We start from the raw sequence: 27,133 nt of genomic DNA on the forward strand, positions 1-27,133 counted from the left end.
CGCGCTGACAGACGACTCGCCCCCGAGAGTCAACACACACTCTGGAGACACACTCCAGAGCCGCGCGCCCTCGCCCGACCCCGATTTGTTTTTATCCAGGTGGGGATTGGGCAGCGCGGCCGCCCAGTCTTCATGAAGTTGATCAATTGGTTTATAATTTGATGATGATTCAGCTACAAAAAAAAAAAATCTGTCGACTGCATGAAGCTTTAAAACCAGTCTGTGGGATGGATTATGAAAGAATATCTGTATGAATGTTTAAAATATCCGCATTATGCTTTGTTCCTATAAAAAGATCCGAGTCTGCACCCACAGACATTAAAAAAAAAAATCTGCACACACCACAGCAATATATCAGAGAAACTGGAGCAAGACCTCAGCAAGAAACCGAACACTGCAATGTTTACCCCCTAAATGAGATGATTGGCAGCTCACTATTCTGTCTGGGTGGTCTCCTGGTGGTGGTTGTGGTGCTGGTAGCGGGGGTGTGGGGGTTGACAGACTCTGTGTTACCCTCTCAGCTATTTTTCATTTTTTTTTTTTTACCTCCCCTCAAAAATCTTTAAAGGAAATAACCACATTACCGTCGTCGTCATGCGTCTGTTTCTCGGCCCCGAGGGTGAATTCTGACAGAGATCTGTCGCCGCACCTCCCTTTAAAGAGACACTTTGCTCTCTTAAAAGATCGCAGACTCGATCCCAACTGGGGATATTATGACTGATTTTTAACACGGTTCACTTCGGAGACGCAGACGTCTCTGAGTTGGCTGCAGGTTATTCTCCAGGAACAGGCCTGGTTTGGTCCTTGGTCCCTGCACATGAGTGTAGAGGGTTTCTGGGCAAGTTTGAGCAGATCCACCGATACTGGTGTATGTACACATGACTGATTGAATGAGAAACCTTTGTAAAAGTGCTACGTATTAGAAAAGAGCAGATAATGGCCTCACACACATGTCTCTGAGGGACATAAAACCTATTTGCACAGGATTATTGTGGTTTATTCACATGGGATAAACAAACTCTGTTTTACTCTAATTTACAATCTATAGTTGTGGCTCTGCTACTTTCCATCTCACTCCTGCGTCACATACAGTTTTAATTACTTTGCAAATTATAGTGGATAAAAACAATATATATTTATGATACTATATTTAAATCAGCTCCACCTTTGCACCTTTGCAGATGAACACATTAATGGCTGATTTCATCCGTGGTCTAAACAGGTCAGTAGTTCAGCGACATCTCTACTTTGCACCTTAACATCCGTCCAGACTTTAAATTACAGCACATCCCTTCATAATTTTTAAGAGACAAGAGGCAGAAAAAAGGTGCAAAACAAACAAAAGTCTCAAAAACATAAATCACAGAGATGTTGATTTGCTCTAGATTCGGTTTTTCACCTTATCAACCTGTGTTACGAGTTATTTGTGGTGTAATTTTTACTTAACAAATCATGGACATGGATGATTCACACGGGATTAAGATCACAGACGACCCCTGTGAATATTACAGAATAACGGAGGTCTCCAGATAAAACTAGTCCTCTGTGAATAGGGATATAGACAGTGTAACCTATGTACACAGTCTATACGGACACATTTATGCATTTCTGTATCCAAACTCTCATTTACTAGTAAAAGGCAGCAACGTAGTAGCTACTTGTTAGCAACTTTGGTTATAAAGAAACATTAATTACATTTTAATAATATTTCCAGACTCTCTTTTAGCTCATTTTTGGTCTCCGACAACTTTCTTAGCTGCTAGTCGCTACATTATGTTCATGAGCTAGACTTTGCATGTTTGAATTGTGTAAAAAATAAAGAAATATAGATAGTGTTTTTGTATGACATACTGCAACTTTTTTAGTTGCAAAATGTTTTTTTTTTTTCAACTGACAGACATTATATGTGTAATTCTTGCCACCAGTTCTTGTCTAAATGAACTTAAGTGTCATTTTACAACCCAAATTACATTTTAGTCTCCTTCATTACACACAGCTATTTGTCCACAGAGCTACCGGTCAGTCCTGTTGACTTTCACAGCTTTTAAACCCGGTGTATTTTTCCTCCTTTCAGCCTCATCCACCTGCTCACCTGTTCCCAATCCACCAATCAGATCCCAGTATCTGTACCAGCCTTGTTCCCTCCGTTTCCTCTGCACTGATTTTCTGTCCAGGCGTCTTTTCACCTTTTTCTTCACGTATCTTTTATTACACCTACCTTAGGTTTTTATTCTACCCTGATCTCTCTCTGTCGTTCTACATTTTAATTCCCTACTGATATCCAGATATGGTTTTAATCAGCGTGTCACAGCCTCCGTTTGCGTCTCCATCACCTGCGGCCGTACTGAACTTTCCAACTCAATCATATTTTATAACTCAATCACCGGTTTTAACTGTCAAGACATAACAAGCTCTGCTTCCTGCTCTGGGCTAATAACCATATCCCTGCAAAAGGCTTTAAACAGCCATTGACCTTTGGGCCTCAGAGTGTCATACCTCGCCCAGATGTCGGGGCTTCGCCACCAACCACACTTCACAGACATTCTTCAGATGGTTCCTCGTTTCCTCCGACCGAACTCACTGCAGCTTTGACACCTTGATGTAGACCAAACACAGAGCTGTGGATGAGGCTGCAGGGATGGGCCGCTCACTGATCGAGCCTGTCTTAGAGCCCCGGAGGATGTTTGGGTCACACTCGTAAATAGAGCCAGATAATTGGGAGGGTGTTTGGGTTTCTGCTGAAACAAACAGAGAAGCCAGTTGGTGTGTGCTGGATTTTTGTGGACAGGTGGGCGTTTTAAAACAGTTTGTGCATTCAAAGTCAGTTCATTTAGTTGGATTTTTGTCTTTGCATACTTTGTGGCATCTATCATTGGTCATCTGACAGGCTCAAAACTCAACCTTTGACACAGATTATAGCCCAGATATTCCCATAAAATTAGATTCATTCTTTATTTTGAAGTACCACAGTTAGACGACATATGCATGTCAGGATCTTAAAAAGGATTTAATTGCAAGCTTTGTGATGGACTTGGGAGAAAATCGTGTCGATGTTTGTTCAAAACAAGGCCCTGATTATCTGTGCAAAATGGTAGCGAACCCAGACCGTCTGACTCATTTCACTGCTCACGAACTCAAAGTAAAATAATTCTCTGGCAGATTTACGATTTACGTGTCAGTCGCTCGGAAGAAGAAACGTTCGCCCTCGGATGTCAAAGACGTCAAAATGTCCGCGTTTTGATGTGCGCGCTGAGTATTTACGACGTGCGTTTCCAGATTCGGCGAATTGCATAAAATATTAAAACCCCGCGGGCCGACCGCGCTGTCGGTGTTTATGGATTTTCACGGAAAATATCGTAAAAGAAAACAGTCTGACGTTTTTGCAGGCGGATCACTTTGTCTTGTTTGTCTAGTTTGACTATTATTCATGTACAAATAGTTTCTGTCCTTTTTTTTTTTTTTTAGCTGTATGGATTAAGTTAGTGTTTAACTCACACAGGAAATTGCATGTCTGTGAGGAGGATTGTGGGTCAGTGTTCATAAATCAGTGACCACGCTGTAACTTCATGCTGCATAAAATCACTCTGCCGCTCTGCTCGTGCAAACTTGTTTTTTTTTTTCCCGAATATTATACCACATTAGATTTAAAAACTCCAGGAAATAATTTTGCAGCAACAGTTATATTACATAAAGCTGACTTTGGCTTAGTGGCTTTGGAGAGATTGGGTTTTGTTCTTAATGCACGTATTGGCTCCGCGGCTCCATTGTTGCGAGAGGAATAAAGTGATAAATTGAACTGCAAACTACAATTCCTCCAGGAAATTTAAACAACCCGTGCTTTGCTTTCCCTAATCCACATTTCTGCCACGGTATATTAAGATAATAGCGCAGATTAAAGCCCTCTGTAAACATTCAGCTCCATGTCATCTCGAGGAGCAGCCAACAACGCCACCCTGTAAATCCCCCGGCAGAGCGCCGTTGTGAAAGTGTTTTTGGGGGGAGTTTTTTTTTTTGTATTTATTTTCTGTGTTTAATTGGACAAATGAACGGCATTCCAGCCCAGGAGCATAGTGGCATTATTGTTCCCTGAGAATAAACACAGAAGGGTCCGGCACGGACTATAAAACTCCAGAATAAACAGCTCTCTCAAAGCCCAGTATTGAATGTCTGTTTATGACTTGTAATATGAAGTGCAGAGCTCTAAAATCACTAATTACATCAGCTTGGAGGATTTCTGGGGAGAGAGCTCTTAAATGGAGCTCTGGTTATGTATATGTGCATGTGTGTGTGTGTGTGTGTAGGCTTGTATAAGCTAATGGGTCTAATGTGTTTCATGGCCCCGATGTCCGTCCCGTGCCTTAGTGAATATTTTTCTAGAAAACGTCGCCCCATTTGCTTAATTCTAACCCCTGCGCCTGTGTGCGCTGCTTCCTACGTGTGTTGTACATGTGTGTGTCTTCAGAGCGGCTCACGGGGCCGACCTCGGTTCAAGCAGGAGAAAAAAAAAATGGTTTCCTTTTCCCCTGATCTCTGCAGACCCTGGTTATTAAAACATGTTTCCCTCTTCCGCCGAGATGAGAGGAGGTGAGGTGTCGACCGACCCCCGTCCGACATGTGCGGCTCCTCTGCAGCGTTCGCGCAGAAATAAATAGAAACGTTTTTATGAGGAGTTATTGTCGCATCGAACGCGCCTCTTGGTTTTGATTAAGGGGGAATTTTTCACTGAAGCAACCCAGACTTTAACTTTGAAAAATCACATTCTTGGATTTGACTCGAGCGTCCGTCTGCGCAGATTTTTCTACAAACTAAACACGTTGAATAAACACTTTAACCTCCACCTGCGTCCTCATATGGGTTAGGTTTTCAGTTTGTGGTAGTTTATTCTGCTTCATTTGAACTTTTATCCTCTTGACCCTTTCATGCATGAATTATGAAAACCTTAGTCCAGATTTTGTTTTCCTGTGTATTTTTATTCCTCTTTAGCCATAAAAATGATGCAATTTAAAAAAAAAATTCAGGAACCCATTATAAAATTGCCCCAAAAAAGTAAATATTCAGAAACTTTAACAATTATATTAATTCCTAGATGTTACTTGATGCCATCATTTTTATTTATCTATTTATTTTTTACCTTCAGTGGGGTCCTGCTTTGAAGCATTTACACAAAAACTCCTGAGGTAATTGGCATTTCTGGCTCTGTCGGCCATCTTGATTTTGAGTAAAAAAAATATTTAAAAAACTGCACCTCCACCGACAGGCCAACTAGTTGTTGATACTAGTTGATGTAAAAACATGATAGTGAGCGTTTCAGTAGATTCATTCTGCAGCTAATTGTGTAACAAAATAGGACAAAGTACAAAACCTCATCAAATTTTACAGTTTAAACTTCTTTATTTGTGCTTATTAACTTATTTCTTATTAACTAGGATCAAAAACGTCTTCCTGTTCAAAGGTGACGCTTAGTTTTTATACTTCTTAGGTCCGACTATTAGCAAATAAAGAAAAATGGAGAAATTAAAAAATGCAGAGCAAACAAAAGCTCAGGCCTCAGGAGGTTAAGCAGCCATCAACCAGCCCCTGTGTTCACGTTCACGTTCACGTTTTTATTTATTTTTGCTGCACAAATGAAGCAATCAGCCGCGAAGAAGACGGCAAACACACAAACAAACAGCAAGGAATGAAGTGTGAAAAGTCCGAGGACAGCTGAGGGACGGAGGGACGGAGGGATGGAGGGGGACGACCCGGAGAAAGGAAACATTCATAAACTGTATGTGTGCAGCTATGCAGTTCAGCTCCGTTGGCCGTCTCTTGCATGCACCGTCACCTCATCACTCACCAGCCGGGCCTGGACGCCCCGGCGGCCACCACCCACCAACCCACTCCTCCTCCTCCTCCTCCTCCTCCTCCTCCTCCTCCTCCTCCTCCCCCCCGACCGGCTCAGGCAGCCACATTACGACTGCATCAGAATGACCCGTCACCTCATAGCTCAGCGCAGGTACGGCCTCATTCATGAGTGCTGGACACAGATTTAACACGGGGCCCGTCAGAGGGATGACTGGTGGGCTGCCGGGATGACGGACCGACGCTCCGAGCTGTTCTGATGTCTGCTGACTGGAGGCCATGTTTTTTTTTTTTTTTTGGGGGGGGCTGAGGTCATCATCGCAGACGGATGAAGCAGAACACGCTCTGTGGATATTAGAAGCTGAACATGAAAAAAAAAAAGATGAAATCACATTTGAAGCCACAAAATGTTTTCCATAAGTCACAAGGAAGAAGTTATTGAGAGTTTAACACCAGACAAAACCCTGGATTCACAAAGTAGAACACATGAAACAGACTTTTTGTTCTTTTTTTTTCTTATTGCTTGGTTTTGATGGGGTTTCATTTTAAAGTTCAATTAATTTAACTGATTCAATGTGGCTTTGGCTGCAACTCGTGATGTTTCATACCAGTGATTTCCTTTCTGATCCGATACCGAGTAAAAATTCAGGCGATGCTGAATTTTTAACTCTGATTTTAAACAGATTTTAAACTCTGAAGTATATTGAAGTAGTGGCCCCATTTACATTTACACAATCATACAAGATATGTGAAAATGCTGCTTTCAAACAATAAAAAAAGAAATAAGTTAAATAATGAGAAAATAAATGATTGTTTAACTATTAAGAACTATTATAAAATGAAACCTTTCATCTTAATTGTGACTCTGTTCTCTCCTCTTCTGTCCTCATCATCATAAATGTTTCATACTCTGTGTTGTGGCAACACAACAAACCTTGTGAAACACCTCAGGTTAAACCACAACTCAGTACTTTAGTTTCTTTCCACTATGTTCCTACATCACTGCTTTAGTATCATAAGTATCAAAAGTATCGTTATTTTGATTTGAGAATCGACTTTAGAGCATTAAGACCTGGTATCGTTAAGTATCCACATTCCAGTATCGATCCACTCGTCACCAGTTGCAGCTGTTTCTGTTTTTCATCATTTGACCAAAAAAACATGGAATCATTTGTAAAAATGTGTTTAAAAATGAACATTCAAATAATTTGCTTTGAATATCTGTTCAGATTTGGCTGAAGAACTCGCATCTGAAGATTATGCTCTTTTCTTTTATTTAGGGCTCTTTTATTTTTCTTACTGTCAAACAAACTCAAGGAAACAGGAAAACATTTAAACATTTTGTTCTCACTGCTTATTCACTCAATCATTAAATTGCTTCCTGTTAGTTATAGAATAATAATAATAATATATTGTATTTAGGAGACTTTGTTGTCGAATTCAAACCATTTGCCCACAAATAGTTTCTCCTTCCTGTCTGTGTTTTCTAAGTATTTATAACCAGATGTTGTACAAATGTAAAGCTTTAATTAAAATTATAGCAATAACCAAAAACAAATAGTGTTACTCCATGAAGTGTTGCTGCTTTTATTAGGAACTATTTTCAGCTGCGGATGAATACGTTGTTAGAGTTTTGTTATTAGTATTTTAAATGAGAATAACCTGTAGCATCTTAAATGAGCCTTTAATCTAAAGTTTTACACTGGCACCAGTTCACTTTGTGCAGTATTTTCAGTTTAACATAAAATAATCGGTGGAAATGGTGTTCACGCCCTTCACGTATCTGCTTCTGCCCTTTTTCTTTCTCTAAATTCTTATTATTCTTCTGGAAGTCTAATCTGTGTTGTACAATTTCCTATTTTTTATGCTTGTTTAAGTGCTTTGTCTTGAGCAAAGTGACCGGAGTCAAATTCCTCGCATGTGCACACATACTTGGCCAATAAAGCTGGTTCTGATCTAATTGTGCAGTTTATTTTATTTGCAAGAATTCACCAAAGAAAACTCCTCCATGTCCGAAGTGACAGATTTCTGCAAAGTGATGTCAGTTCATTGAACGTTGCTTAATGTGAAATAAGTGGTTGCATAAGTGGATCAGCCTGAATTAGAGTTTTACATCTGGAGGCAGCAACTTTTCTCGGTTCATCTGTGCAGATCCGCTCGAGCTCTGTCAAGTTCAGCCACAAGTTTTTCCTTCCTTTGGACCTGGGGGGTCTGACTCCATCTTTAAACCGTGCATGTGCAGCTTCTGCTGCGTCCACATAGGGAGAATACTTTTTATAGGCAGCATATTCCACCCTGGATGTTCGTTTCTGGCTACGAGCCACATTAAGGGCATAAATAGATCCCATTAAATGATGGACACACATGCACATTTCAAGGTTGTCACAGTCCCCCCCCTTCCCCTGTCATTTCCCTCCCCAGTGCAGAGGGCCTGTTTAAGAGTCTGTGTGTGAACCGTTCGGCTCGGTGCTGCTGGAGGACGAGGGAGGGGAGGGAGGGGAGGGAGGCCTGTCGCTGCCAGCTGCGTCCATCTCACATTTATAGCTCGTATCACATTCAGCAGCTATAGACACCGGCCGAATCAAGTGTGCGTGAGTCGATCGTATCTCGCCCGTACATGATGCCGGAGCAAACCATACGCTGACAGACTGCAGCAATGTTAGACCACATAAAGTAACACAATCTGCTGTCCGTCATAATGTAATATAAATACAGGCTGTAAAATAACATGCTGCGTGGCGGGGGCCGCCGCTCGCGATGCCTTCAAAGAAACAATAATCTGCTACACGGGAAGTGGCGGCTTTTCCAAGTACTGTTTGTTTTTAGATAGAAAACGTAGATGTGCAAGAAGGGCCTCGTGAGCCGGAGCGTTAAATGCGCCGATGACGCCTTGAGTGGACGTCACTGCAGAGATGATGACTGACTTACCCCCCCTCACCACCCCCCACCCTAACCCCCCTCCCCTGGTCTGAGTATCTCTGACTTGTGGCCGAGCGCTGAAGCAGCAGGTGGTAGGAGGTGTTTAAGCTTTGAGTACGAGGCCAGAGAGCAAAAAAGGGCAGAATGAAAATGAACAGGACGACGTTTAGGAAAAGGCAAGAGTGCCATCTAGTGGCTGGAAGACGCCGCACCGCCTCAACCCTCAGATGCACGACCCACCACTACCTACCACTCTTCTATGAGTAGGGTTAAAAATGACCCTAATTAAAATTCAATGCGCTTTATGCTGTGAACTTGAGAAATTTCTTTTATTTTGGTTAAAGATGATGTGATTACTTAAAAAGTCTAACAATTAGATGCAAATTCAAATGGCCTAATGTCAAAGACAACTTATCTGAGGAAAACATTAAAGATTAAATGATAAGAATTTAAAATGACAAAGATATTATCATATCATTTTTTTAACCACACTTATGAATCTGAGAGTTAACATCAATGATCAGTCGTTCAAAATTTTAATCTGGATCAAAATGATCCGGATATAGAAATCCCACTCTTTGCTATTCAGGATCAATTAATCTGTGTTGGTTTTATGCCAGTTTCCAACATTGGATTGGATCACCTTGATCCAGATACACAGTTTTCAGGATTACCAAATGGGTCTAAATGGGACCAGATATCACAATGTGGGCTACCAGCAAGAGGCAGAAGAGTCGCCATGGGCTCACTTTGTGTTGTTTATTTTAATTCCATTTATAATTTCCTTTATGACCTCTCATCTGAGCCACAACAAATAAACAAACATCTCATCTTCTGCTACCGCTCAATCCTCACTAGGGTTATGGAGGTCACCATCCTATCACAGGGCTAACACTGAGACAAACAACCACTCACACTCACACCCAGGGTCAATTTAGAGCCACCAATCAGCCTAACGAGCATGTATTTAGAGGTGGGAGGAAACCGGAGAACCTGGATAAAATCTACACAGACACAGGGAGAACATGCAAACTGAGCTGAAAACAGGCTGAATGTCCAATAGTTAGCAAAATAAAGAATGTTCTTCTTAATCTGTCTCTAAGGCTGAGCCTGGGCCTCCCAAAATGTACCCAGAGATCATGACCATGGGTGAGGGGTTAGTAGATCGACTGGTAAATCGAGAGCTTTCGGTTTAACTCTCTTCACCACGACAGACCTGTTCTGATGTATCTCCTGCTCCATCCAACCGTCACTCCTGAACAAGATCCTTAGACACTGAAACGGTTTCTCGTCATTGGACCGTCACCTTATCGTGGAGGAGGAGTCTGATTGCCCTAATAACCCCGGGGGCTTTGCTGTCTGGTCTCCCAAGGCAGATTGGTAATCGGTGAAAGGTCAGACGAGGAACGGTTCTAAAGACCCTGAATGATGATTAAGAGGAAGGGAACATGTACCCGGCCCTGTTCCTGGGGCCTCATGTTAGAGCTGTCATCCTCATGAAGGCAGCGTGGTGCATTTTAATCTTTACAATGTATTAGCCCCTGAATGTATCACTGGTGATACGTTAAAGCACTCGGCTTTTGAATTACCGTAACTCACAGTTGTTCGCTCTATTGACAAAATACAAAGTGTGACTGAACACTGAGAAGTTGTGCTTTTTTTCTGGAAAACCTCCGTGACATCTCAAGGGTAGAACTAACTTTGCTTTCACCAACAAATTCCTCCAAACAACTCTCTCTTCCTGGGGCTCCCTGGTCTGCAGCCGACAGCAGTGGAGCGTCATCATTACCGTAATGGCAGCAGAAAGCGCAACTTCCCAGTGTTCAGCCACACTTTGAATTTAGTCCATCTGTGAGTTACGGTAATTCAAATATCGTAAACTTTTATTTATGTGCAGCTGAATGTTCAGGTCTTAAAGAGTTAATAAAGGTTTTTCAGTTTCTGTAGCTCAGGAGTGACTTTGTTACCTTCTTCTTAGTTAGGGTTAGGTTTTTTTTTTACTTATGCACAAAAACTAGCACTCTCTTTTTATGTTTTTTTATGTTTTTTTGTGTATATGTGTCAGGGAACCACATGGAAGGAACAGGAATAATTTGATGGATATTTTCCCTTCACGGTAAATTGCTCATTGTCTCATTATCGTCTCATTATATAACATTTCTATCCTCCTCATCCACACACATTCACCTCTGCACTGTAAAAAGTTCAGTGCAACATATTTATCCTCATCCTATATTATGTTTGTTCGTCATCAGTATTCCTGCTGTGCTCTGAGCCATTGCACCGACATTTCATTTCGATGACAAATAAAGTCTAAATCTTTACAAAAGAAAAATAAATATCTTGCAGTGTGATTGGGCTGATTTCTCCACTTTAGTTTTTGTCTGATTCATCTTTGTAGTGAACGAGTTTCATCCTCTTAAAACTTTTCTCGATACCAAAGCCGACTAAGACATCAGAGTTCATGTTAATGTCGCTCAGTGATTCACGTTTTGGCTCAAATCATTGACGCCTGCTTGTAAACTTCAGGCCTTTCACTTACTTGATCAGTTTTCCTCGTGTTAAATGAGACGTGTTCTGTGATGATTCATCTAAACGGCTGCTGGGCGCTAACAGGCCGAGAGCTGCTTGGGATTGTTCCTGAAGAATTTTTTAATTTAAGTAAGGTGTGACATTTACAGCTTCAAGACTGAATCCAGACGCGTATTTTTTTTTTTTAAAACCACCTTGTAAATACACAGTTAATTTGTTTTTTTTCTTGGTCCGCCTTGAGATTAAAACACGAACGGTGAGCGGAGGTGTTTGTAAAAGGTTCATTTCATTATTCCAGTGCGTGGTGGAAATAAAGTCAACTTCTTGTGGAAAAATGAAGCGTCTGATGTGGGTGTGAAACTTTTCTGTAGAGGCCGTAGGATGAGAAGGTTCTGCCCCCTCTATTAAATACATTTACCACATCTACCAGGCCTCGGGGTAATAAATTGACCGGGGCTGTAAAGTCAAGCCACATCTCCCAGGTTTAGTGATGGGTGACGGGGGAGGGAGGGGGGAGGGAGGGGGCGCTGCCTCTGCCCGGTGACACCCAGGAGGTCTGGAGCTCAGGTGGTCTCTGACAGGTTTCTAAACTCGCGCTACGTCCAGATCTTCTCTTAGTCTGGTTTGGCTGCAGACGCCAACGGCTCCCTTCAGGCTCGTAGCAACAGAAAGCGTCTTAAATCAAACGTGTGTGTTAATCACAAAAACATTAATCTTCTGAGAAGCTGTACGAGTGCGTGTAGAAGAGCAGGGAGCTGGTGCGTATACATGTTCCTGTCTGACACGGAGGATTTATTTGTTTTTAAAGCCCCCCCCCCTCATAAAAGCTGAAGTACTGTGAGAAAACCTCAGACGTAGTTTATTTGAGAAATGAAGCGTGTCCCTGAATAACATTTTGTAACATCTGGACAGGATTTTACAACATAACATAACAAAAAAAAAAAAAAAAGCTCCTGAAATGAAGCTGAGAGCGTCTGTTTATACACAAACAGGTCGAGAGAAAGTTCGTTGTGGTTCAGGCGATGGTCAGGACGGCCCGCTCCCTCTTCCTCTTCTTCTTCTTCTTCTCGTCCAGTCGACCCGTCGCCTCGGCGAAGAACATCACCTCCTCTTTGCTCTCGATCTCCCTCTGGAGGAACTGCAGCGCCGCGCTGTTAAAGCCCATCACGTCCTGAGACGAGACGGAATAAAGACGCTGTGATGAACAAGCTTGGAGAACAAACTTTTCTTTTCTTTTCTTTTTTTAAATCCAGATGTTACTTACTCTGATTTCGCGCACTTTTGACAGCGTATTGTTCCGAAGGTCATCGATGACAGAGAGAAGCATCTGGTTACTGGAGATCTGACCAAAATGGATTCTAAGGAAAAGTAAAAAATAAATGTCAAAAGTTCAATAACTAACAGATTTGCTGCAACATCTCTAACATCTTGTTGGGGCTAAGGAAGTGAACATGGGGCATAACGATATTTTTTTCCAACCCCTTGGTTTAAATGTTATTTATTTCTCCTGTCAGTGGTCATAATGTTGTGGCTTCTTTTTCTTAAATAATTTAAAGGAAAATATATATATATTTTTTGCGTTTCTTAACAAACTAGTGTTTTGGATCATAAAGTATTTCCAGTATGTGAGATTAACCAGTGATTCATTAGCTTCATTAACCCGTTAACTGAATGAGAGTTTATCACATGTGTTCAGCTCATCTTCTTTTCTGCTGCAGATTTCTGACTCTTTAGTCCAAGTTTTTCATTTATTAATGAATGAATGAATGAATTAATTATTTCCAACATTTAATACAAACAAAATGTTGAATCTGGCTCATGTACGTGTGCCTGCTGTGTTGCTATGGGGTTTAATTTCTATACCGTCTGTATCTATGGAATTACTTTAAGATTGTTTTAAGGTTGAATTTAGGCAGAAATTGTGTTTTATAATTTATTGTACTTGTTGTGTCGATGTTTCTGGATCTCGTTTATAAGCTACGGATACTGGGATACTACCCTTTTTTTTTAAACAAAATATTATCCTGCTGTGAATTATGAAATGAAAATGTATTTTAAATGATTTGTAAAATAAAAATAAACAAAATATTTGCCTAACAAAAGGAGCAGGAAGTAGCCTCACGCTCATTTAATCCTACCTCTACTCTGTCCTACCGTAAACATGGATATATTTAACTCCATGTTTCTTTTGCAGCTGCTAAAACCTGTGTGATGTAACTGGTAATGAAAACAGAATAGTAGTTGTAGTAGTAACACAACTATAACAACTAATGTGGCAGCATTACAGGCTTTAGAGCACATCCTCCATCCTCCATAATCCATCTTCCTCTTCTCATTTCCTTTTTAACCTCAACACCAAACACCCTTTTCTGTAGTGCCACCTAATGTCGCAACAGTGTAATAACATCACAGGACACAACATCCTACTGTTTAAGTAAAATACTGGGTCTTACTTGAGGAGGAAGAACAGGCAGCGGCAGACGAGCTCCACCTCCAGGCCCTGCTGGATGTAGCTGTTGAAAAGCTTGAGCAGCTCTGGGACGTAAGGGAACGGTAGCACCAGCAGAGAGATCTCCAGCTCGCTGCCCGACGCAGAAAGAAAGAAAGAAAGGAAGGAAATCCCAGCGGGTGTATTTAAATTTAAATGAACAGGACAAGGCCAGCAGATGGTTATTAGCTTTATAAGATGGTTTTTTCTTCGTCTTACCTCGATCTGACCTTCTTTATGACGTCTAACACGTAGCGGGACGGCTAAAAGACCAACGCTTTAGTTACAAACTCACCAGCAACACGTTTAATCTGTGTATCAGTGTCTACAATTAATCCACTTACTGAAACGTTTCCAAAGGCCACGAGAATAGGGTTCGGTTTTGGTGGAGGAAGCTGGAAAAACAACAAGTTTGTAATATTCATTCTCTGCATCTTTACACTCAAAATGCAAAAAGAAAGAAAAATGCTATAAATAAACTAAAAGGCGACACAAATTAAGATCGAGGATCTTTATGCTGCCTCTGTTTCCTCTAAAAAGCGACTGAATCCTGTCTCTACCTCTTTGCCTGCGTTCTCACAGGCGTATTTGTGCACTTCCATCTTCCTGGCTTCCTCTTTAAAAACCTCCAGAGCCTCCATGATTCTCTCCGCCTGCAAAGATCAACAAAGAACGTGAAGTTCGTAGCTTTTAGCATCAATGATAATGAAGTCACTGTCACACTGAAGGTAGATGAGGGGGGTGTGAACTCACAGCTTTCACTGTCTCGATGGTTTTCTTGCCGGCTGGTGCTGCTTCACCCTGAGTCTCTCCAGGTACCTGACAATAAAACAACGTTAAGACATCGAAGAAGAGTCAAACGTGGCTGTGAAGGCTTCTGATACATTTAGATGACATGAAGAGGCTAGCGCAGGGTTTCCCTCCTTTCCCAACTTTCTTAATATATTTACTGTTTTTGTTTAGTCATTGAAAAGTCCAGCTTATTTCCAGGCAGGTAGTTTTATTGTCTCTGCTATTCTAGCTACAGTAGCTTTGAGAACTCATTCATCTTTGTGGTTTCCCTCCATAAAGCTGCATGTTCTGTGCTTTTATTTTGAAGGGGTTTAGTTTGGAGACTCTAAGTTTTCTTGGTGCCCTCAGCTTTTCCTCCAAACACCAAGAAGAACCAACAGAGTAAAAGTAAAACCAAAGGAAAGGGAACTTTTATTGTATTGTCTTGAGCTCATCTATTTCTATTTCTCACACTAAGACTTTCATTCATCTGGGTTAGAATTTTCTCCAGGACCCAGTTTAGATTGAGTTCTAGTATTTATTCATCTATCACTGCTGTTTTATTCTGTTGTTTGAATGGTAACAGGTAGAAATAACAGGTTAATTATCTACCTTCTGCCCTCTAGTGGAAGAAGTTTTAATTGTTCTGCCCATCACTATATGTCGCACACATAGATGAACAAAGACCAGTTATTTGCAGTAAATAAATAATAATTTTCCGACCAATTAAGTGAAATTGGATAAATTCACAGCACAGTGGTTGGAATTAGCTTAACAATATGGATTTGAGCCACATTTCGACTGATATAGAGAAGAAAAGAGCTCTGCATGCAACTGGATAGTCCTTTTTTAAATCTAACCCCTCATAAAAGTCTCCATCCTGACTCCGTTGAAGCTATGTATCATTTAAATGGAGGATAAAGAGTCTGGAGGTTATAACCCGAGCTCTCACCACGGGTGCGTCTCCTTTGGCCATGCTCTCCTCAAACTCCGCCTCCCGCTCCTGTGAAAATAAAACCTCTGTGAGTGTTAAGTTGGATTATTTCAATAACAGTGAATCTGCTTCGGTCGTGGTTTTCCGTCTCACCATCTCCCGCTCCTCCTCCAGGATGATGGGCTCTCTGGTCCTCTCCCACAGACGGAGGCTCTTGTCGTGAGACGAGGATACGAGGTGGTCACCGTTGGGGCTGATGGCCAGACACCAAACCTCCCGATGGTGGCCCTGCGAGGCACAGAGTTAGGTTTAGGTTATAGAGAGAGTCTATGCAGACGTGGTCTGACGGCAAAGATCAAGACTCATTAAGACTCATTAGACTCAGATACTGTGAACTTTGATATCGATCAAGTAAATATAAGATACTTTTTTACTTGTGTCATGATCATTGAATAACTTCCTAACTTTACCTTTAATTAGTCGATTATGAATATGACTAAACACAGGACAAATGTAAACAACACAACAACAGTGGAATATAAAGTCAGACTTGGAAGGAGAAAAGCATTTTGGACCAATCACAGTCGTTGTAATCTCTCGTTAATGAGATGAATATTGTTTTACACTGAAAAAGTAACAAGTATCAAGCGTCATCATCTGTAAACGCTCTGAATCTAGTTCAGGACCAGACGAAGCCAGCGACCAGACTTCAGAACGTTTCAAAAGACGAGCGTCACCTCGAGGGTCTGGATGTGCTCAAACTTGTCGGCGTCCCACTGTTTGATCTTCCTGTCTTTCCCCGCGGTGAAGAACAGATGAGTCTTGGGGACGAACTGGAGGAACATGACGCTGTAGAGAGGGAGGAGAAAAGTCAGTCAGACTAGAAAATGGAGAACGATTAGAAAGACAGAGCAGAAGCTATGTGACTCCACTCCCACGTATCTGATCGAAGCTTTCAGACCCTGTGGTTCGGTTTGGGTCCGCGTTGGTCGGTACCTGTCGTCGTGAGCGAACATGGAGCGGTGGCAGTCGCCAAAGTCCAGACCCCAGATCTTCACGTTTCTGTCGGCTGAACCGGTGGCAATAAGTGTGTTGTCCTGGTTAAGACAGAGACACGAGATATCACTCAGTACATTTACATGGAGGTGAAAAAAAAGAATTATTGCCTTAATCTGACTCTAACTGAACAACTTAAGTGCATGTAAACGCTTTACTCGACTAATATTGGAGTTTTTATCCAACTAACACCCAGATAATGAGATTAGAAATCGATATTCAACGGTATGTAAGTAAACTTTATCTATATAGGACCTTTGACAGGTAATAAACCACCAAGTGCTTCACAATAAAACTGTAAAACGACAAAATATTGCACAAAAGTAAAAGAAAGTAAATTAAATATAGTTAAGACAAAACATAAGATAAAATAAAACATAAAATCAAAATATTGATACTTTTAATAGTCACTGGTGGAAAGTAACTGAGAGCACAGTGTCATCATTTTATAGTAGTTCTACATAGTTTACTTATTCCTTTTTTTAGAGTTTGAAACACCACTGAAACACAAGCTATGATTTGAAATACTTTTGTTTTGGTTTACCAGACTCATTAGGGTGTATTTACAGCAAGTATCGGTATCGGATCGGTATCGCCGATACCAGCCTGAATTTTACAGTAGTACAGTATCACCAGGAAATCGCTGGTATTGAACATCACTACTGGAAACTCTACCACCTCCGGTCTTAAAATGTGTGGGTCAGATCACATGACCTCAGACTGTCTGTGTGAAGGTGAGACTGTATAAGAGCTGAGAGGTGAGAAGGTTCTTGTCTGTGCAAGGATCTAAAAGTCAGAACTAAAATTTTAAAATTCCAGTCTTATCAATATTACCTGTGTGCAATAAAGTCAACTTCACTGTGAACTGTTTAAAGAGTTTTTCTTTTTTGTTCTGTCTGTATTTTTATTGTCGTATTGACTTTCATTGAAAACATGTGAACCTGTTTGTGTTCCCTCTGCAGCTGCACGTATCTCCACTATTCACCAGCTTTTTATACAGTACATCTGACATTTAAACAAGACATTTTTATAGGTAAATGTGATCATCTTACAAAATAAATCCGAGCATCACTGTTATATTTCAGGCCTTAGAGCGAGTACTCACATGGGAGATGTCCAGACAAAGCACAGGCAGCTTGTGTCCATATAGAGACAAGAAGAACTGCAGCAGGAAGAGAGGGGAGAGTGTTTAGTTACCATGGGAACAGTTTCTACACACTGAGGGAGTTTGTTTCATCCTTATTGTTTGTACCTTCAGCGTGTCTGTGTAGAAGATCTTGACGGTGCAGTCGAGCAGAGAGACGGCCAGAAGCCGGTGGTCGGGAGAAAACTTCACGCACAGGACGTCTTCCTCCATCTGAAGAGTGCGCGTGTGTTTCACCGTCAGCCTCCTGCACCACAAACACACACAACGTCACCTGAGCATGTTTGGTTTATCAGGAAATAAGAGAGTAAACATATGCACACACAGTTAGACCTGTCACGGTAATAAATGAATCAACTCATGTTTGTTTTCCACCGGGTGTGTTGGTTCATAGAGGAATGAAAGGAGTGAACCCTCCTGTCAGTCATCCACTCTCTTTACTCAGAGTCCACTTTATTTTTATTGTTTTTTATTTATTTAGGATATTTAAAAGTTCTTGACACTACAGTTACACTGTTAAATGCTCTTTATTGCTTTTTGAAAGGTTGTACTTGCATTATTATGTCATGTAAGAGAGAAAAAGTCTCAAAATAATGTTAACAGTGAGAAAACGAAACAAATGTAGCAGAAATCCTCAATTATCAAAAGTCTGAACAGGAATCTTTTCTTTTAGTCGCTTTCATCAGAGGCAACAAAAGAAACATGAAACAAGAAACAAATGCCTCTGGGTTTATTCCTGTTAAAGTTGACCACAATATTTAAGGAGCACTGACCTAATTTAAGCCCCTGAACCTGGACAGAGTGATTTCTTACTTGTGACTGGTGCCTTGATCCTTTATCAGCTCAAAGTCCCAGAACTTCACCGTCTTATCTGCACTTCCTGTGATGATCCCCCTCTACAAGACACACAAACACAAAGAAACAAGCTGGCAATGACGGGACATGTTAAAATAAGTGTGACTGCAGCGTCAGGGAGTCGGGTTTACCTGGTCTGGGGCCAAACACAGGGACCACAGCGCTCCATCGTGGGCATCCACGGTTTCCAGAAGGCTTCCTGAGGCCAGCTCAAAGATCTGCAGCTTCCCACTCTGACAGGGAACACGGCATCAAGCCATCACACACAAGCAACTGGTATAAAAGTCTTCAGACTCCAAAGAAATCCACAAACTTTAAAACATTTACGTACATTTTAACTGAAATAACTTGTTGAAACATGGGAAATCAAACTAAGTTAAAAGGAAATTACAAGATCTGGATCAAATGGACAAAGTAAACCAATCATATCTGATTTCATTTAACTGTACTTTGCTTTATGTGAACATAGTCTCTTTGTTATGTGATATTTTAACTGTACGCTCCCCTGTTCAGTTCTGTTTTGTTTTTGTTTCTACTGGAAAAGTTAACTGAAAAAATTAGTGGTCCATAAAAGAAAGTGTGGTATGGACCACAGTATGGACATGGTCACTTAAACTTTCTACATTCATCCTTTTCTTAAGTTTAGGAATGACTGAGGAGGTAATTAATGTTTGTGATGGAAATTAGCCTTTCAAAATAAAAAGATAATTAAAAAAAAAAAAAAAGTCTACAGACTTGGAAGCAGCAGCACAATAATTATTAAATGAGCCTGAACAAAGCGTATTAAGATTTGAGTCAGAATGATGTAAAAATACCTTAGTTCCCAGAATGATCTGTCTGTCTCCAGGCACGAACAGGGAGCAGAGGGCGTAATCACAGGCCATGGTTCGAATAACCTGCAGAGTTGACCTGTGACGGGGAACGAAGAGAAAGGGGGGTGGACAGGATGGTTAGAGGACAGTTCCCTAGAAGCTGCAGGGACCTCCTGCATCTTAAGCAGAGGTTCTCCTGCATATTTTTGATGTAGATGTTTCACAATAAGAGCATTATTAATTAATGAATGGTGCTTGCACGTCGTGTTAAGCTTGTATTAACTGCATCATGCAGTAACTTAAAACTAAAAAAAATCCTGTTACCCTCTGTAGTTTAGGTAGATAAAGGTTTCAGCCACATTTGAGTGAAATAATCCTGTTTCTATAAACGTCATATGATCTTTTTTAAAGGATTTAATTTTCAATGCCCCCTTGCAATTACACCACCGACCACTAGGGGTCCCTGGTTGACAATCACTGGTCTAAAGCGGCCGGCGTCACCTGTTCCAAATCTTGACGGTGTCTCCGGAGGCCGAGAGGACGGCCAGGTTGTCCGAGCTGAAGGCCACCGTGCGGACGTCGGTGCGATGGCCACCGAGCGTGAGTCGAGCCGTCTTATTGGCCGCGGGCGTCTTGTCAGAAATCTTTACGCTGTAGGTTTCCACTGTGTTGTTCTGCAGCAGCAGCGCCACCTTCAGCTCACCGCCTGCACACGACAGACAGTCCACCCACCTGAGAGGAGACATGAGAGGGGTTAGAGTGATTTATTTATTTTTAATGATGTCCAGTTTTCTATATTTTCATGTCCGTGCTGACCTGATCTTAGACGAGGCCTTGATGTTTGTTAGTCTGATAATTTCGTCCTTCAACGTCTTCTCCACCACCGGCTCTGCTGCCTCCTCCCCGGTATCTTCCTGGACTCTACAGGAAGAAACAGACGCACAACAAGTCTCAGAGAGTTGATGAAATCACACATTAACTCTGCAACACAGCAGTATCAGGCCTTTAAAAAGGTAATTTAAGCGCTAACATAAAGGTATTTGAAAAGAAACGTACTTGGCTGCCTTCTTTTTGGCTTTCTTCAGCTTCTTAGTCATTTTTCTCTCCACCTCCACCGCTGACAGCACAGTGAAGAGCTCCAGGACGGAGTCATTACCCTGACAGAGACACGGATATAGAATCAATCACAGAGAAATAATTATGAGTTTAAGGACACATATTCTAATAAACACACAGGGACACAGATTATGACTAACTTCTCCTTTTTAACAACTGAACACACTGCAGAAAAGCTTCATGTTGACAAACCCTGCTCCTGCATGAGAGGTTGGTAAACAGGGTTCCCGTTTAAAAGACAAAAACACATGTTCCTAGTTTCTACTGAGGATGAGACCTGAAACACGTCGGTTTTCAGATCTGGGAACCGGTTCAGCACTCACATGGCAGGCGATGACTCTGGCCCCGGCGTCGGCTGTCAGCGACACGACTCGGTCCCGGGCTTCTCTCAGGATGGAGCCGGCCTTCGTACAGCTCAGGATGCGCTGCAGATGGCAGAAAAATATAAATCAAAACACAAGCGTGGAGACTAATGTTTAGAACAGTGTGAAAATGCTTCAGGAGGAGGAAATATATCAGCGACTGCTACTGTACCTCTTCAATACTTTCATCCGCCTCTTCCTTGTTGTCTTCATCTTCATCATCATCATCATCATCCAACAGAGTTTTCACCTTCTTCACCTTGGGCTCGCTCTTAGCTTTTTCCTGAGAATTATTCAAACAAATGTCTTTTGTTAATGTTTCATTACAGAGTCAGAGAAAAATCTGCATAATAAATGACTGATTCTGATTCTGATGACATTAAAGCCATTTTTGTGGCTAATAATCAATCAGAAGAAACTTTATTTATATACTTTTGACGCGCTAGCAACAGTAACTAAGGGGCGGGACTAGCAAACAAAAGGAGCGGGGATAGCAACAGTAACTAAGGGGGCGGGGCTTTGAGAAAGGTCAATTAAAGAGAACCTGCTGCCAGTAACAGTATGAGAGGATGCTGGAGTAACTACATAAGAGTCTAGATGTATGGAAATATATGGGATAAATATAAAAAACGTAAAATAGCAGAAAAAGCATCTTCATTCAAGCTACACAGATGGGATTTCCACACTCTTTTTAGCATTCATGCTAAAGTAGCAGGGAGGAGACTGACGCTGACGTGCACTGAGAACAGAGCTGTGGTTTTAGTTTCCCTCACCTCCTCCATGTAGCTGATGTCCCAGGCTCGGAGCTCGCTGTCTGCTGAGCCCGTTAACAGTCTGCTCTCCTGGTTCAGCAGCACCATGCCCCACACCTGAAATAAACACATACATTCACAGAGTCTTAACAACTAAGATAAACTATGATAAAAGGTTTAAGATGTGTTCCTAATGTTTTGGCTAAACTGAACTATAAGATGAGTCATGAAGGAGGATTCAGTGCTTTTATATTAGAATGCATTTGTTAACACAAGCAAACCCAATGTTTTGGCATGTGTACGGTATATATTAGGTATATTAAATATACTTAATGTAATATATTAAACATATTAAATTATAATTTCAGACAAACTCATCAGGCTGAAGGTATTTGATTAGAGTAGATTCATTTTATAGAGCTGGTTTCACCTCTCACACTGACTGATTTCTGCTGCTTATCACATTTCTTCATTACCTTTATAACCATGCAATCATTTTGGGGGATGATTTGATGCTCCACAGTGGGAAGAACCACTTTTTGTGGGGAGTGTAAACACAAATCTCTCATCAGTTCATTTCATCAACCTCTTATCATTCCGGCCTTTTTTTGCAAAAAAACACCTATTTAGGACAAACCCAAAGTAAACTGAATGCTGCTCATGAACATGTTGCAGCTCATACATGGTCTCGGTCTCTTTTAAAAACCAAGACTCTGACGTTTCTATCACAAAAGTCAGAATTACTCTGAGCGGTTTTGTTCTTGAGTAATTAAAGTTAAAACAAGAAGTTGTTGTGTTTGCCTGATTTTTTTTTTGTTTTGAAAAAATGTGTTGGTTGAATCATAAAATGACTTTTATCAATGAAATCAGAACTCAATAGGATTTTTTTGTAGTTGCATCACGTTGGTCTGTTTTTACATTAATGTCATTATTGGCTTGGAACTTTGTTGTTCAGGTTTATGTACTAGATTTATAAGAACCAGCATTGTTTTTTCATTGGCTGGATCCTTTTTTAAATGTATACATCTATTGTTGGGTTGTTTTGATTGTTATGAGCACCTTTTTATTACCGTCTGTACTGTAATCCAGATAAGATATGATCCTTTACTCAAACACAACTCGTGTCCAGAGCTCTGATTGATTTAAAAAGCTGCTGCTGTCCCACATCTTATATCAAAGGTGGAATGTTAAAGGGTTAAACAAGTGATTTTAGTTTTCATCCTTTCCGTTTGTTTGTGGATGAAGGTGAAGACCAGTGAATAGTCTCTTCTTTATTTTAAAGTGTGCGTCGCTAATTTCGTGCCAACGGTTGCATGTGACATTAAGGAGCGTCTCACCTCGCTGCGATGTCCCACCATGGTTTTAAAGCAGTGCTGTGTGTCCAAGTCCCACCACTTCACGAAACTGTCCTTGGAGCTGTACAGCAACAGAACACACACACACACACACACACACACACACACACACACACACACACACACACACACACAGACACTGTGTTAGTAGCAGTGAAGTTACTAACATTAGTTCAGAACACTATAAACCTGTGAGACTGATGTTATTAAATCAAATCAAACCCACGAGCCGGAGTTAGAGGCCGAGGTCTGACGGTGACATGAGGCCACGTTTACGAAGGTTTACTTCACACACAGCACATCATTCATCATCTCATCACAGGTTGTGTTACAACTCGCTGTGTTATGAGGGTTTAATAATCCTCATGTGCAAAATAAAAAGCGATGCTGGGTAGAAATATGCCAAGAAAAGAGAACAAGAAGAGGAAGGTACAGACATCTGAATACGAAACGCAGCAAAATACAGAGCAGAAAACAGAAAGACTTGTTGACTTATACAGTAAAATCTTGCTTAGAAAACTAAAACTAATTAGTAGAGGTTTTCATTACAAATAATGATGCTACTTTATTTCTGTTAATCATTTACTGTCATTCTCGTAACAATTTGCTCGTAGAACCATCAGGTAAAAAGACACGTTACCATGTGACCAGGAGGTTCTTGTCTTTGAGGAACAAGGCCTGTGTGATGAGGTCTTTATGGCCCTTCAGTCGGTACAGACCACACTCGTTGATGATGTCCCACACGATCACATCTGTGTCCTGAGAGAGGGTGAAAAAACACAATAACACTCAACTCACAATACAAAACAGGAACTCAGAAAATACAGCCGGGACAAGAAAATACAACAGAGCTGATGTTAAAACATTTGTTAAATTAAACTTCCAGCTTTTTTCCATTCACAGAAATACAAATTACGTCACGTGCATGGTCACATGTACACACATGAAACAAAAAAAAAACCCTGATCAGAGTGTAGAAGTAAATAATTAAGTTAAACTCAGAGTACATCCCGTCTGCTGCCTCTCTTACCTTGGAACCAGTGACGAGTCGAGCCCCGAGCGCGTCGTAGTGCATGACACTGACTGCAGACTTGTGGCCGTTGAAGGAGACGTTGCTCTCACCGTTCAGCAGGCTGAAGATTTTCACGGCTCCGTCCTCGTAGCCCACAGCAATATGGACGCCGTCAGGGGACGGGCACAGGAACGTCACCTCATGTTTCTGTCCCTGCAGGATCAGGACCTGGACAGAACACACAGAAATTCATTAAATCAGAAACTGACTTGTTCGTTACGGTTAAAGCCTCGTGATAGAAATCTCACCTTCTCTCCTTTCCGGACGTCCCAGATGAAGACGTGTTCGCACGCGGCCACGGCCACATAGCGTCCGCGCTCTCCCCCTCGAAGGGTCACGTAGCGGAGGTTCGCTTTCTGGCTGCCGATGACTCCAAACACGGCGCTGGCTACGTAGCGCAGATACTGCTTGGTCAGACCCATGACCGGCAGTCTGAGGTGATGTCGGCTCCTGTTCCACAGCAGAGAGACTTTAATCAATCACAGTATTGTTAGAGGAGAGCGTGGTGACATTTGACAACAACTACAGACAGAAACAGACTCATATTTGGGCCCATTGTTAAATCTTATACTAGTTTTTCTTATTGACCACATACTTTGTTTGTGTCTATGAATGTAGCTTTACGACTAACCGTGTCCCTGTGAACTTCAAATTGCAAATTGTGTAAAGTCAGCCTATTTATTCCCAAAGCATTTGTGAATAATCCATTTAAACCTTTATAGGCACTCGTTGATATACTTAGAAATTCTAAATGTAGAGAGCGACTGTCAGGCGTAAGAAGAGTGTTTTATTTTTGTGATTTAATTTTCATGGAGAATATAAAAAGATTAATAAATGTAACATATATGGTTCCTTGTCCTTAATAAATAAACGTAAACGTGTATTTAGAGCGTTGGAACATAAGAGCAGATTCAGGCACTTGTCAACATGATCAAATTAGACGACATTAGGACACTTCTTCTTCTTCTTGGTTCCTAATAAATCAATTCAGACTCAGAGGTCGTGCAGAGATAGACTTTGTAGACCACGTTAGACCCTGATCAGACCTGAGAGTGTTTCCTTCTTCTCTGATTGGCTGAATTAAAACCACATGCTTCAAACTTCACTGAGAGGAACAATTTAAGATGTGCTAAACGTACCAAATACGGTTCCTTGTCCCGTAAAAGGTTAAAATAGGGGAATAATTGTGTTGCAGGTCAATTTAAGGTTTATCCTTAAAATTTCAGTGTTTCAGAAAAGAAAAGCTAGTCAAGGGCCTGTATTCATCCTGAACATCTTAACTGCTATTATACAGGTGCTGCAAAGGTTTAATAAGAACAAATGTTTGCAAATTATTTGTAAGACAGTTATTCACGAACTAAAGTTGATGCCAGATGCACTGACCAGATTTATAGTCAGTAGATTTATTCCACAGCAAAATACAAATGAGGGTCTTTTCCAAACTTCTGGGTAAACTGTGACTAAAACACAAGTACTCTGTGTATGTTGGATTAATCTTTTCCTTCATTAGAATAAAGAGGTCCAGATACAAGCAGAATGGCTGACATTATCATTTTAATTAGTTAACTGTATCATAATATCTTAAAACTATAGAAACTATAGAAACTGACCTCACCGCGCTATGTGACATTAATAACGTGTTTTCACATCGTTTATAACATCCGCGGTGAGTTTATGTCATTCTTCTTTAAACTCTACATTAATAAAACAAGTGTCGATACTTTTCTGTATGTAATATCACAGTATCCCACATTTAATTAAGAGTTTAATGGCCTATAAACTACTTTTCTGTAAATATATCTAGGTTAAGTGTAGCACGTTGGTCTCCATAGTAGCAGTAGCGTTCGTTTTAGTAAACGGGACTAACCGTTCGCTCGGGGTTAAGCGCGTCTGACACAAGAATTAACGTGATAAGCGTCAAACCCCGCCCGTCTACACGCCGCCGGACAACAAATCAAGCACAACTGTCCACGGAAGCCCGGTTGTTCCTGAACACACGTGGTGTTATTCTCGGGTAAAATGCACCCAATTAAACAATTTATGATAAAAACGTATGTGCGTACGTGTTATATAAAGCTTCAACGTCTCTTTCGTCTGTGTAACGCGTCTGTTTTTGGTGAGTTTAGGTCCTCTTACCTTATAAACTGCTGCTGCTGCTAGCTAACTCCGCTGCTATTACAGACCCAACTAATCGATGACACTTAGTGGTGGGCGAATCGATCCGAGGTATAGTCTCGATACTACGTCGGTATTAGTATGAGATCGATACGCAAGTGATGAAATCGATGCTTAAGTTTCACTTTTTCTTATCAAGGTCCAGTTACTGTTATGTCACAGCTGTAGACGCAAACACTGCATGTTTATTATTGTATATTATATTTATTATTATTTATTATGTTTTTGATATTGTTGTCTTTTGATCTTGTTATTTCTGTCTTTATTTTAGACCTTGTTGTAACTAAAAAGTATTTTTATTTGTCTACAAATTTTGTCCTGTGTTTTGTGATCATAATCATTAAAACAAAATTATTAAAAACTAAATAATTGAAGCGTTGTGATTTAAAAAAAAATCATTCAAATCTTGATATTAATGATCTATTTGGTTAATAAATAATGACACGTTGCTCTACATGAAAGTAGCTGCTTTTGTAAGTCGAAAGTATCGGCATCGGCAATATTAGCCCTGTATTTTCTTGGCATCGGACCAATATCGAATTTTGCATTATCGCCCATCCCTATCACACATCTTAGGAAAACAGTCAAGTCGAATCAATTCATCATGCACCTTTACTTTGTGAAAGTAGACACGCATATAAAAATATCATGTAGTGCTTCTTTATAACAGAATCCGTTATAGGACACGTGAAAGAACTGACAGTTTTTGTGTTGTTTCTGGTTTCGCGATGGCTCTCGTTCTGCTGCTTTTGTCTGTTGACAACGGAAGTGCGTTTTTTTTTGTTTGTGTGGCTCTTAAAAAGTAAAAGCCGTGCTAATTTTTCTACAATCATTTTTGTTTGTTTTGTTTTGTTTATTTTGTTGTGTTAAAAAAATATTGAGTATGAATAATTTGTTTAAGCAGTAAGTATGTAATTTCCTTTCTTTTCTTCGAGCTGTTTCAGCATTG

The 27,133-nt window shown here is 40.8% G+C and overlaps 1 protein-coding gene across 1 annotated transcript; it reads right to left on the reverse strand.

The window, feature by feature from the left end:
* Positions 1 to 12,128: 12,128 nt before the first annotated feature.
* Positions 12,129 to 26,205, reverse strand: wdr3 (WD repeat domain 3). Its single transcript, XM_047601994.1, has 27 exons — positions 26,146 to 26,205; positions 24,258 to 24,459; positions 23,968 to 24,177; positions 23,578 to 23,696; positions 22,920 to 22,998; positions 21,604 to 21,699; positions 21,003 to 21,113; positions 20,792 to 20,893; positions 20,409 to 20,509; positions 20,169 to 20,273; positions 19,854 to 20,084; positions 19,356 to 19,449; positions 18,672 to 18,773; positions 18,499 to 18,581; positions 17,794 to 17,932; positions 17,647 to 17,703; positions 16,482 to 16,582; positions 16,223 to 16,334; positions 15,639 to 15,773; positions 15,504 to 15,554; positions 14,534 to 14,599; positions 14,341 to 14,433; positions 14,125 to 14,175; positions 14,000 to 14,043; positions 13,746 to 13,874; positions 12,557 to 12,650; positions 12,129 to 12,463 (listed from the first exon to the last, which is right to left on the reverse strand). Exons 2-27 carry the CDS (start codon positions 24,429 to 24,431, stop codon positions 12,308 to 12,310), a joined length of 2,835 nt encoding a protein of 944 aa, XP_047457950.1. The 5' UTR covers positions 24,432 to 24,459; positions 26,146 to 26,205; the 3' UTR covers positions 12,129 to 12,307.
* Positions 26,206 to 27,133: the final 928 nt, after the last annotated feature.

Source organism: Mugil cephalus, chromosome 12, assembly GCF_022458985.1.
Source record: "Mugil cephalus isolate CIBA_MC_2020 chromosome 12, CIBA_Mcephalus_1.1, whole genome shotgun sequence".
Lineage (NCBI taxonomy): Eukaryota > Metazoa > Chordata > Actinopteri > Mugiliformes > Mugilidae > Mugil > Mugil cephalus.